The sequence below is a fragment of the Sinocyclocheilus rhinocerous genome, unplaced genomic scaffold (genome assembly GCF_001515625.1).
Source record: "Sinocyclocheilus rhinocerous isolate Xijiao unplaced genomic scaffold, SAMN03320098_v1.1 scaffold623, whole genome shotgun sequence".
Taxonomy (NCBI): Eukaryota; Metazoa; Chordata; class Actinopteri; order Cypriniformes; family Cyprinidae; genus Sinocyclocheilus; species Sinocyclocheilus rhinocerous.
Genome location: NW_015644631.1, coordinates 512,818 through 525,052, shown reverse-complemented (window position 1 = coordinate 525,052; position 12,235 = coordinate 512,818). Strand labels below are relative to the sequence as shown.

Sequence of the window (12,235 nt, the reverse complement as noted above, 5' to 3'; positions counted from 1 at the left end):
GCGATACATATTGATATTGAATTATTGTCCAGCCCTAGTTGACAGGTAGGACATAAGTAACATTGTATGATCCCTTTATGGTATATATCAGTGGTTCCCAACCCTGGTCCTGGTGGCACCCCAACACTGCACATTTTGCATGTCTCCTTTCTCTGACACACCAATTTCAGGTCTTGAAGTCTCTACTAATGAGCTGATGACCTGAATCAGGTGTGTTTGATTAAAAGGGTAATGTGATGCTTTTTTTAAGATCATTATTTTGTGTATTTGGTGTAACAGAATATGTTGACATGCTTTAATGTTCAAAAAACACATTATTTTTCAAATACTGTACATTATTGTAGGTCCTCTATGCCCCGCCTCTCTCAAACACGTCATTTTCAACAAAGACCCCTCTTTTGACAAGCGCAGTCTGCTCTGATTGGCCAGCTGACCCAGTGCATTGTGATTGGCCGAACACCACAAGCATGCGTCGGAAATGTAACGCCCCTTACCATAATAGCTTCAGCTTTCAAAGTAAATATCAAGACAGTTAATAATGTCGTTAGTTTTACCGTCAGTTCAAGCCCGAAAGGGCAACAGTCACGTGACAGACACATTGATGATGCAGTACACAAGCCGTGGTTAAGACAGCTGACGTGCTATGATTTCTGTCACTCTCCTCACTCTCCTGTGATGTGACCCTGTTCCCCTCACACACAAACACACACACACACGACGCGTACTCCGCATTCTCCGCATTTGAACAGTCAATAGCAAATACTTAAACTAATAACAAAACATACTTACAGTCGCTGATTCAGAAGCGCCAGATTGTCATAGCAAAGTCAGAATTACCTCCTCTCCTAGGTTCACGAAACGGTCATCCATAAAATGCATTGCTGTTCTGTTGTAAGTAATCTTAAAGATTCCTAAATGCATCTACTTCCGGAAGGCCAAATAAAGTGCTTTTGCTTTCGCACTGAAACACACAGTCTCCCTGACATGGCTGCATCAACACTACTGCTGTTTCTGAAACCACGCCTTCTTTCTTTGCGTGCACGTTTGGGCGGCATTATGCTAATATTTCCACATAGTGATGTAGATATGTGGGGGCGTGTTAGAACGAGGCGTTTTAGGTAGGCGTGGCTGACTCTTAACTTTTATAAAGAATATCTCTTTGGATATGAGACTTTAGTCTTTGCAACTTTACAGATCTTCTTTATGCACCAAGAGCTTGTAACACTCCAAAGAGAAAGGAAAACTTGAAATCGCATCATATGACCCCTTTAATTCAACTTAATTCATCCCTGCTGAATAAACGTATACATTTCTTTAAAAAAATCTAACTGACCCCCAACTTTTGAGTGGTAATGTACTTATATATATTTATTGTGTATTGCATATTGATACATAGAAATGAAAATATACCACATAGCAACACTGGCAGCCATGTACAACACCCTAGCTTCAGTATAGTTGTGTCTGTCTAATAAATGTTGAATGTTAAATAGAAATAACTGTCTCTTTTTTCTCCACAGAAGGGCTCCTGCTGGAGTTTTGTGTCTGAGAAAAGCGTGTGTCTGCTGCTGCTCCGGATGGAAAGCGTGGAGGTGATTCTTCAGCTGGAGGTGGAAGATTGTCAGAAAAATGCTGAGAGGTTGAAATTTTTCTCATGGTTAATGCTGATGTCATGTCCTTCATGCAGTGGGTGTGAGAAGCTCCATCTATTCCGTACAATCAGTTGAGTGTTTTTTTTAATAAAAAAAAAAAATACTTTCCTAAAAAATGATGGCGTCTCCCTCAAATGTTCATGTACACAGAGAGTGTCCTACCTTATCCTTCTGTTGTTTCTCATCCTGATACATGAGCCATTTCTCTCCATCATTACTGAACGCCACTTTATAGGAACCGACAAACTGCACATGCCCGAAATCTTTGGCTCCTTGGGTGATAATTCCTGTGATTTTGGTGGTAATCTGCAAATCCACCTGGTGATAATGAGAGAGAGTGTGTTTCTACAGACTTTTCTGTGAAGAAAACAACAACAAAAAATGCTTTGCAATGTCCACATATATCATTTTAGAAGCTCATTTTACGCCGTTAAGAGCCCTCCACAAAACCACGTACTTGTAAAATATTACTGTAATACAATGAAATATTTGTTGCAGAAAATTTGATTTTGTCAGGATGTACATGTCATTTTGAATGGCAGTTTATGGAAAAAATTATGGAAGCCCATCTCCACCCCAGAATAAAAAAATAAAAAAGGTAATTGCGACTTTTTTCTCGCAATTCTGTGTTTACATCACAATTCTGAATTGCAAGATATAAACATAGAATTCTGACTTTCTCGCAATTCCGAATTTATATCTTTCAATTCTGAGTTATATTATAATTCACTTTTTTTTTTTAGTTTACATCTTGCAATTTTGATTTTAAATCTCACAATTCTTGATTTTAAAAATAAAAAAATAATTTGATTTAAAAAAAAAAAGAAAAAAAAAAGTTTTCTCAGAATTGCAGGATAAAAAGTTGGTTACCTTTTTTTTTCTTCTTTTTTTTATCCCATGGTGGAAATGGGCTTCCATAGCAAATGTAGTTATGAGCTCAAAGATAGATTTCAGCATCAATAAAATAAAATGATAAAAAGGAAAACTGCAGGAGTAGCTGTGTAAAAATAGAAAGGGGCATCCAACATCAGGTGCTTGCAGTGTAGACAGCTCTGCTCATGTCTAAAATTGTCATTGTAAAGTAGGTTATACCTCTGCTAATGACTAGAAAGGTGTCTGAAGGTAAAACAAATCTCACACCTGCTTTGGTGGGACTGTCTCTCAACCTGTTATCTGTTTAATACAGCTTGAATTCACTGCCCTTCACGGAGTGATGGATGTCAGACTAAATCACAGCCCTCGTCTGCACTGCAGAGTTTCCCCTCAGAGGACTAGAATCAGTGCCACTGACACCGCAGGAACGTCTTCAGGCCGCTGAATTTGGTAAGTCTGTTACTTTAGTGGTATTACAGGATTTCAAGGCTGCTGTAATTAACTGCTCTGGAGCTTCTTGTTTTTGCTAAAAAAGCCAGTCTCGATTAATGAACTTGGCTTTTATTAAAATAAGCTGTGCCATTTTATGAAAATAAGATGACATGACGCCTAAAGGCCTGAAACTACAGTATGCTTCTCTAAATTCGGTATATGCATTTCATATTCGGTATATGCAAAATTCAGAATTGGTCAATTTATTCAATCCATGATTTGAATGGCCACACCCACAGGGTGTGTTTATGTAAATACTTATGCATTTAAATCATTAAAAATTACAGTAATTTAGACTATGCTTAATTATTTTGGTGTAATTAGTCAAATTACTTTATCATGCGACTAATAATAATAATTATAATTATAATGATTTAATGAAGTCTATTTTAAGACAAATTTTGCATAATAATTTTTTTATCAACTACTGTAAAGTACTGTACTACAAAGTACTGAGTACTGTGAACTTCAATACTGTAAAAATAATGAACATGACCAAAGCAGAAATGTAATTACACAGCACTATATTGTTTTAAGAACTCTATAAAATGATGATGACATCAAAATTCTCATTATTTAATACATACTTGAGTAAATTAAAATGTATTAAATATAATGAAAAAATTAAAACATACTTATATGTGCAATAAGCACATGTGTACTTATTGTACATTATATTTAATAAACTCATCATCATAGAAAAACTATTTTTATCATTTTATTATTTTTATTATTTTATTTTAAAATATTAATAATTGTTTTTACGATACTGAAATTAGGTCACAGAAATATGTCTGCTCAGTTGGGAAAAACATATTAGTCTGAATAAATATTAAACTTGGCATTTAAAAAATTATATCATTTTATGTTTCTGGAAATACCTTATTTGATAACATTTATGCACTGAAAAAAATTTGGCATAGAAATCATTTTTACTCAGGAATTGTTCGTAAATGTCACAATTAATTACAAAACAATGGCAAGCAACGCATTGAATTAGATGTGAAGTAGAAAGACTAAATAAATATTTTCTTGTAAAACTTACTCCAGTAATCTTTGTTTTATATAAAACTTTGAAAAATCACTTTTTACAGCATAGATAATTCATATTAAACAATCAAATGTAGGTATATTATTAAAATCCACAGCTGTTTTATGAATATTTTTATTTGGTTTCCTATATCCTGAACGGGACACAACTGTGCAGTCAGTACGGCCTCTCTCTCTCTCTCTGTATTATTCTTTCATGAGGACTCAGGTTCTGCTTTCTGACCTGGACTGACGTGAGCGGCATTCACAGCAGCTCTGCAATCTCAGAGGAGCGCTTGAGCGGCCGGGCTCGGCTCTGCAAGCGTGCAGGTGTAATATAATATATACATTAGCCTGCTCTCTCGGATCCAATTTCCCGATCTCAGTTCAATGGCAACTCAGCCATTTAAAGACATCACGGCTCTTGGGTCTGAGAACAAGCTCAGATTTACAGTCCGTTATAACGGCAAACAATGAGCAGCCTACCGGTTTAGTTAGATTAGTGATGTTGATTGTACAGTAGCTGACCACAGACTGACCTGTGGGTGTACTTGTAGGATTATGGGAGAAATTAAAGATTATCCTGCAGTGTATTGAATGCATGAGGATGAATGTATTTATGTGGCATAGAAAATCAGGGCTGAAATCGTATACTGAGCAAGGATGATGCCATATGACACATCCTACTACTCACCCTGTGTCAAATTCAGCCCACTCGGTGCCCTAAATGATCCCATTGGCTGAAATAACTTTTGTGATATGGTATAACCTATTTTGGTGCCCAATTAGAAATCCCAAAATCACCACATAAATATTCTCTGGTTGTCTTTCTGTCATTCCAAAGTACACCATCACTATTCAACGTTTTTAACTCTCTCAGAGGCTGAAACTGAACAGGAAAGTTTCTACGACTGTACTAAGTCGTGAATATTTAATGAGGCAAGCAATGTTTAGTTCATGATTGGTTGTCTGTTGCTAAATAACTTGGCACAATATTCGAGCACATTTGGCACTGCATTTCCAGAGCAGAGCTTCATAAACCAGGATTAATAGTGTTCTCAACTCGGTTAAAAATGATGATAACCCAGAATTAAACATAGTGAGAAAAGCCTTATATTGTAGCTTGCTGATCTATTTAGTCTTATGAAGCACAATCAATCAATTATTATTTTTTTAAATTGCTGATATGGTCTGAGCTGGCTTGCTGGACTCCCAGCCTGGTAAAAATACAGTAAAATTAGTAATGTTGTGGAAGTTAAAATAACTGTTTTCTATTTTAATATATTTAAAATTGTAATTTATTTCTGTGATGCAAAGCTGAATTTTCTGCATCATTACTCCAGTCTTCAGTGTCACACGATCCTTCAGAAATCATTCTAATATGCTGATTTGCTAGAAACGTTTATTATTATTATTATTATTATCTGTGGTGACATTTATGCTGCTTAATATTTTTGTGGAAACTGTGATGCATTTTTTGATGAATAGAAAGTGCAAAAGAACGGCATTTATTTGAAATAGAAATCTTTTGTAACATTCTAAATGTCTGATACTGTCACTTTTGATCAATTTAAAGTGTCCATCCTGAATAAAATATTAATCTTAAAAAAAATCACCCCCAAACTTTTGAACTATACTTTTTTATATCGGTCTCACCTGCAGCCACTGGGATTGGTCATTATGGGCTGATGTCCATGCGTTGACCTTGCCCTGTTTGTCCAGTCTGGCCTTGGAGGGTTCCCAGGAGAACATGTCCATGTTCAGGGTCTGAAACACACTGGAGGAGGTGATTTGATAGTCCTGGATGTGTCCGGTCTTCATCCCCATGGGCTCTGAGCATCCTAAAAAAAACAATTGCAAGAGTGAACATAATTCTAACTCAAGACCGTGTCGGAGACGAATACTGCGCACTTCAAAACACAGACCTGTGAGCTCACAGCCCAGGAGCTCCATTCGCAGTGTGCAGTGTTTCCTGCAGACTTGTGGGTAAATACGGATGTACTGCGCTTCGATTGGTGGACTGAAGGAGTTAGCTGAGGGGGAATTATTATCAGTATTTCCGGTGAATATCTGCAGTAAAATAACATAAACAAAAACTGTAATTACAAACATTTAAAAAATCGCAAAAATGCTTAACAAATAAAAAAAAGTGCAACTATTTATGAATATGATAAACCTCTAAAAACATTTGGTTATTATACATCTGCTCTGGAGTGTTTGATTCTGATTGGTCAGTCATGGCTTTCTCAGGTCGAATATTCACGCATAATGAAGCTGAACCTTTTTTTTTTTTTTTAAGAAATTAATACTTTTATTCAGCAATGATGCATTAAATTGATCAAACGTGACAGTAAAGACATTTATAATATTACTAAATATTTTCATTTCAAATAAATGCTTTCTTTCTAATGTTCTATTCATGAAATAATAATATTAAATAATAATAACAAAATCAGCTTTAACAAAAATATTAAGCAGCACAACTGTTTCGAACATTGATAATAATAATAACAATAACAATAATAATAATAATAATAATGATAATTGCTTCTAGAGCAGCAAATCAGCTAATTAGAATGATTTCTGAAGGATCATGGGACACTGAAGACTGGAGTAATAATGGTGAAAATTCAGCTTTGCATCACAGGAATAAATTACATTTTAAAATATATTAAAACAAAAAAAAGTTATTTTAAATTGTAATAATATTTCAAAATATTTACTGTTTTTCCTATATTTTTGATCAAATAAATGCAGCTTTGATGAGCAGAAGAGACATTCATTAAAAACATAAAAAAATCTAACTGACCCCAAACTTTTGAATGATACTGTATTTAATTATTTAACATTATAATTTTAATGATATCATTTAAACTCAAATCATTATGTGCATTTATTTATTTATAATGATCATATAACATGAACTCAAAAATAGCTGTCATAGACTTCAAAAAAATGATAATAAATGAAAATTACATAAAATTTAAGTGATAAAATCGTTCTCATCCACATTACAGGGAGATTTCTCACTGATATATGAAACAAGAAGAGTCTGAGTGATAAAAATAAAAACTGGAAAGAGGGGCAAGTTGGCAGGAGTACGTCTTAAGCGGACACTTTCTTAATTTAAAAGAATCCCCCTCGGGCTCTCTCATCTCATCTGGAACGAACAGCGTGCCCCGTCTTACCATGTCCTCATCCGTGTCCTTGACTTTAAACATGCTCCAGGCCTTCCCGTCATCACTGTACGCCACTTTATATGATTTCACGTACTCTGGGCTTCCAATTCGCTTGGCACCCTGTGTTATCAGTCTGGTCACCCTCATCCTCCGCTGCAGATTTATCTGTGAGGGGACAGCACAAATTGATGGCTTCAGCTCACAAGATGAACGAGTGAAGCCTCGTGGGCTGTGGAGTCATAATTTGTCCCTATCAGAAATTGCTGTGTATCTGATGACGGCCGTGTATCTGGAGAGGGGTTGTGTGGAAGGTATAGCCATAAACGTTTGCATTGTGAAAAGCACTATACAAATAAATTCTAATAAATTGTCAATGTTACATATACATATATATATATATACAGTGGGTACGGAAAGTATTCAGACCCCCTTAAATTTTTCACTCTTTGTTATATTGCAGCCATTTGCTAAAATCATTTAAGTTAATTTTTTTTTCCTCATTAATGTACACACAGCACCCCATATTGACAGAAAAACACAGAATTGTTGACATTTTTGCAGATTTATTAAAAAAGAAAAACTAAAATATCACATGGTCCTAAGTATTCAGACACTTTGCTCAGTATTTAGTAGAAGCACCCTTTTGATCTAATACAGCCATGAGTCTTTTTGGGAAAGATGATTTAAACTCAAATCATTATGTGCATTTATTTATTTATAATGATCATATAACATGAACTCAAAAATAGCTGTCATAGACTTCAAAAAAATGATAATAAATGAAAATTACATAAAATTTAAGTGATAAAATCGTTCTCATCCACATTACAGGGAGATTTCTCACTGATATATGAAACAAGAAGAGTCTGAGTGATAAAAATAAAAACTGGAAAGAGGGGCAAGTTGGCAGGAGTACGTCTTAAGCGGACACTTTCTTAATTTAAAAGAATCCCCCTCGGGCTCTCTCATCTCATCTGGAACGAACAGCGTGCCCCGTCTTACCATGTCCTCATCCGTGTCCTTGACTTTAAACATGCTCCAGGCCTTCCCGTCGTCGCTATATGCCATTTTATATGATTTCACGTACTCTGGGCTTCCGATTCGCTTGGCACCCTGTGTTATCAGTCTGGTCACCCTCATCCTCCGCTGCAGATTTATCTGTGAGGGGACAGCACAAATTGATGGCTTCAGCTCACAAGATGAACGAGTGAAGCCTCGTGGGCTGTGGAGTCATAATTTGTCTCTATCAGAAATTGCTGTGTATCTGATGACGGCCGTGTATCTGGAGAGGGGTTGTGTGGAAGGTATAGCCATAAACGTTTGCATTGTGAAAAGCACTATACAAATAAATTCTAATAAATTGTCAATGTTACATATACATATATATATATATACAGTGGGTACGGAAAGTATTCAGACCCCCTTAAATTTTTCACTCTTTGTTATATTGCAGCCATTTGCTAAAATCATTTAAGTTAATTTTTTTTTCCTCATTAATGTACACACAGCACCCCATATTGACAGAAAAACACAGAATTGTTGACATCTTTGCAGATTTATTAAAAAAGAAAAACTGAAAAATGCTCAGTATTTAGTAGAAGCACCCTTTTGATCTAATACAGCCATGAGTCTTTTTGGGAAAGATGCAACAAGTCTTTCACACCTGGATTTGGGGATCCTCCGCCATTCCTCCTTGCAGATCCTCTCCAGTTCTGTCAGGTTGGACGGTAAACGTTGGTGGACAGCCATTTTTAGGTCTCTCCAGAGATGCTCAATTGAGTTTAAGTCAGGGCTCTGGCTGGGCCATTCAAGAACAGTCACAGAGTTGTTGTGAAGCCACTCCTTCGTTATTTTAGCTGTGTGCTTAGGGTCATTGTCTTGTTGAAAGGTAAACCTTCGGCCCAGTCTGAGGTCCTGAGCACTCTGGAGAAGGTTTTCGTCCAGGATATCCCTGTACTTGGCCGCATTCATCTTTCCCTCGATTGCAACCAGTCGTCCTGTCCCTGCAGCTGAAAAACACCCCCACAGCATGATGCTGCCACCACCATGCTTCACTGTTGGGACTGTATTGGACAGGTGCCTGTTAAATGATTTTAGCAAATGGCTGCAATATAACAAAGAGTGAAAAATTTAAGGGGGTCTGAATACTTTCCGTACCCACTGTATATATAAATTAATGCAAATTGTTTTATTTATTGTATTTTTTTATTTTATTTTTCATAACTTGTTTTGGATTTAGTACAATGACAATATAAAAGCCAATTATTTAATTTTTGAAAGCAAACTTTTATATCATGCTTAATTAAGCTGAAAATATTACTGTTTTTCCTGTATTTTTTATCAAATAAATGCAGCTTTGATGAGCAGAACAGACTTCTTTCATTAAAAACATTTTAAAAATCTTACCGACCCGAAACCTTTGAACAATCGTGCATTTTAATTATTTAATATTATATTATATGATCATTTTAATTAGATCATTCAAATTCAGATCAACATACGTATATTTTTTATAGTTAGATGAACTCAAATTTATTTTATATATATTTTATAATTATCTATTTTTAAAATGTTTTATTTTTTACATTTTTATTTTGTAATAATTTGTTTTGGATTTAGAACAATGACAATATAAAAGCCAATTATTTAATTTTCATAGCAAAATCTTTTAAACGATACTTAATCATGCTCAGAATATTAATGTTTTTCCTGAATGTTTGATTGAATACAAAAAAAATAATGTTTAATGTAACAAAAAATGTTACTGACCCCAAACTTTTGAACAATTATATAATTTTAATTCTAATAACATTTTAATTAATATTCTAACATATTATAATTTTTACTTATATCATTTAAACGAAAATTATTATGTGCATTTATTTATTTCTCATTATCAAAACATGAATTCAAATATATTTTATATCTATTTTATTATTATTTACTTTTAAAATGTTTATTTATTTATTTGTCTAATAAATAATATTTAATTCAATTTAAATTTTATTAGCTTATTTTATTAATTTTAATAGCTAATTAAATTTTTATTTATTTATTTTAATAATTAGTTTTGGATTTAGTACGATGACAAAATAAAAGCCAAATATTTAATTTTAAAAGCAAGATATCTCACACCATATGTCACACACACATATGTCAATTTTTTAATTATTATTATTATTATGTGGGGATCCTTGCCATCTAATCGTTTGAAAACCCATGCTAGGTTGGATCACCACTTGATGCCCAATGCAAACACAAAAGCAGCTCTAAAAGGGGTCATGACATGAGAAATCAAATTTGCCTTGATCTTTTGGCATATAAGAGGTCTTTGTACCATTAAAACATCCTGCACTCTTCATAGCTTAAAACGTCCTCCTTATTATAAACAACATATTTATTTAAGCTCCAAAAACGGCTCGTTGGGATCTGAGGTGGGATGTGACATCACAAGGGCACAAATATTTGCATCGATGAATAGTCATCATCTCACCATAGGCCCCGCCCACTGGCATTCAGTCGCTTAACAGCTGACACATGCCTAAAAGCATATAGAACCCATTATAATAACTGCCGCTGCCTGTCTACACTGGATACAGTATACAGATGCACGTTTGCTTTCTGACATAGTCTGCGATTGAGTCTGTCGACAATAGGACAAACGGAAGAGTGAAAAAACGTTGGCTTGTATGTCTTTGTACAGATATCCGAAAGATCCCAGTGTCAGGAACAAGTGGATGGTGTATTTTAATGGCATCCCGGATCGTATCGGAGGATTATATGTTTGTTCGGAGCATGTTGTTTGTGAACGAGGCACAGTGTAATGGAAAGTTCGCAAAGAAACTTTTGTTGAAAGATGAAGCTGTACTGGATCTGACTGCAGCTGCATCACACACCGTGAGTAACTGATTTCAAAGTGCTTTGTCTGTAAATGACCTTTTTTTATGGATCATGTTGTCAAAACACTTATGTGCAATAGAGAGGGGGCATTGATACTGTTAGCCAATGACGTTAGCCAATCATAACTGGCCGATTACTGACAAGCCTTAAAGGACCCGCCCCTTAAAAACAGGTCACTTTAGACAGAGGGTCAGAATGAGGGTTAAAAATAATCATTTTCCCACACACACATATATATATATACACACACTACCGGTCAAAAGTTTGGGATCAGTAAGACTTGTAATGTTTTTTAAAGAAGTCTATTATGCTCATCAAGGCTGCATTTATTTGATCAAAAATACAGAAAAAAACAGTAATCTTGCAAAATGTTATTACAATATAAAATAATGGTTTCTATTTTAATATCCTTTAAAATATAATTTATTTCTGTGATGCAAAGCTGAATTTCCATCAGCCATTACTCCAGTATAAAGTGTCACATGATCCTTAAGAAATCATTCTAATATGCTGATTTATTATTAGAATTATAAATGTTGGCAACAGTTGTGCTGCCAAATATTTTTTTTGGAAACTGCGATACTTTTTTCAGGATTCTTTGATGAATAAAAAGTTAAAAAGAACAGCATTTATTCAAAATATAAATATTTTCTAACAATATAAATATTTTCTAACAATATAAATATTTTCTAACAATATAAATCTTTGCTATCACTTCTAAACAATTTAACACATCCTTGCTGAATAAAAGTTTTAATTTCTTTAAAAAAAAGAAAGAATAAAAATGTACCGACCCCAATCTGTTGAACGGTAGTGTATATTGTTAGAAAAGATTTCTATTTGAAATAAATGCTCTTCTTTTTAACTTTCTATTCATCAAAGAATCCTGAAAAAAAAGTATCACAGGTTGGGTAATTGCTTTCGTCGCAATGTTGGAAATATTTATGTTTTATACCATGAAGGCGAGTCAATGGATATCACTAGATAGTGAAAGTAAAAGCGGAATGACGGAGTAATGACGGAGCTTTCGGCATCTGACGCCGCATATTCTCTCAGAGACGACGAGAGACCAATCTACTTCAACATATGCTGATAACGGTATATAGCTAA

General features: G+C 34.6%; 1 protein-coding gene across 4 annotated transcripts in view; it reads right to left on the bottom strand.

Moving 5' to 3' along the window:
* The window catches only part of LOC107758635 (EGF-like repeat and discoidin I-like domain-containing protein 3), a 34,697-nt gene that overhangs the window by 4,055 nt on the left and 18,407 nt on the right, over positions 1-12,235 (bottom strand). For 3 of the 4 annotated variants that reach the window (XM_016576418.1, XM_016576419.1, XM_016576420.1), the window contains 4 exons: positions 8,228-8,383; positions 5,972-6,116; positions 5,703-5,887; positions 1,815-1,970 (listed from right to left, as the gene is read on the bottom strand). In XM_016576418.1, coding sequence (XP_016431904.1) covers positions 1,815-1,970; positions 5,703-5,887; positions 5,972-6,116; positions 8,228-8,383 — 642 coding nt within the window. Of the gene's footprint in view, positions 1-1,814; positions 1,971-5,702; positions 5,888-5,971; positions 6,117-7,234; positions 7,391-8,227; positions 8,384-12,235 lie in introns of all 4 variants that reach the window. The other variant, XM_016576421.1, reaches the window with a different exon arrangement.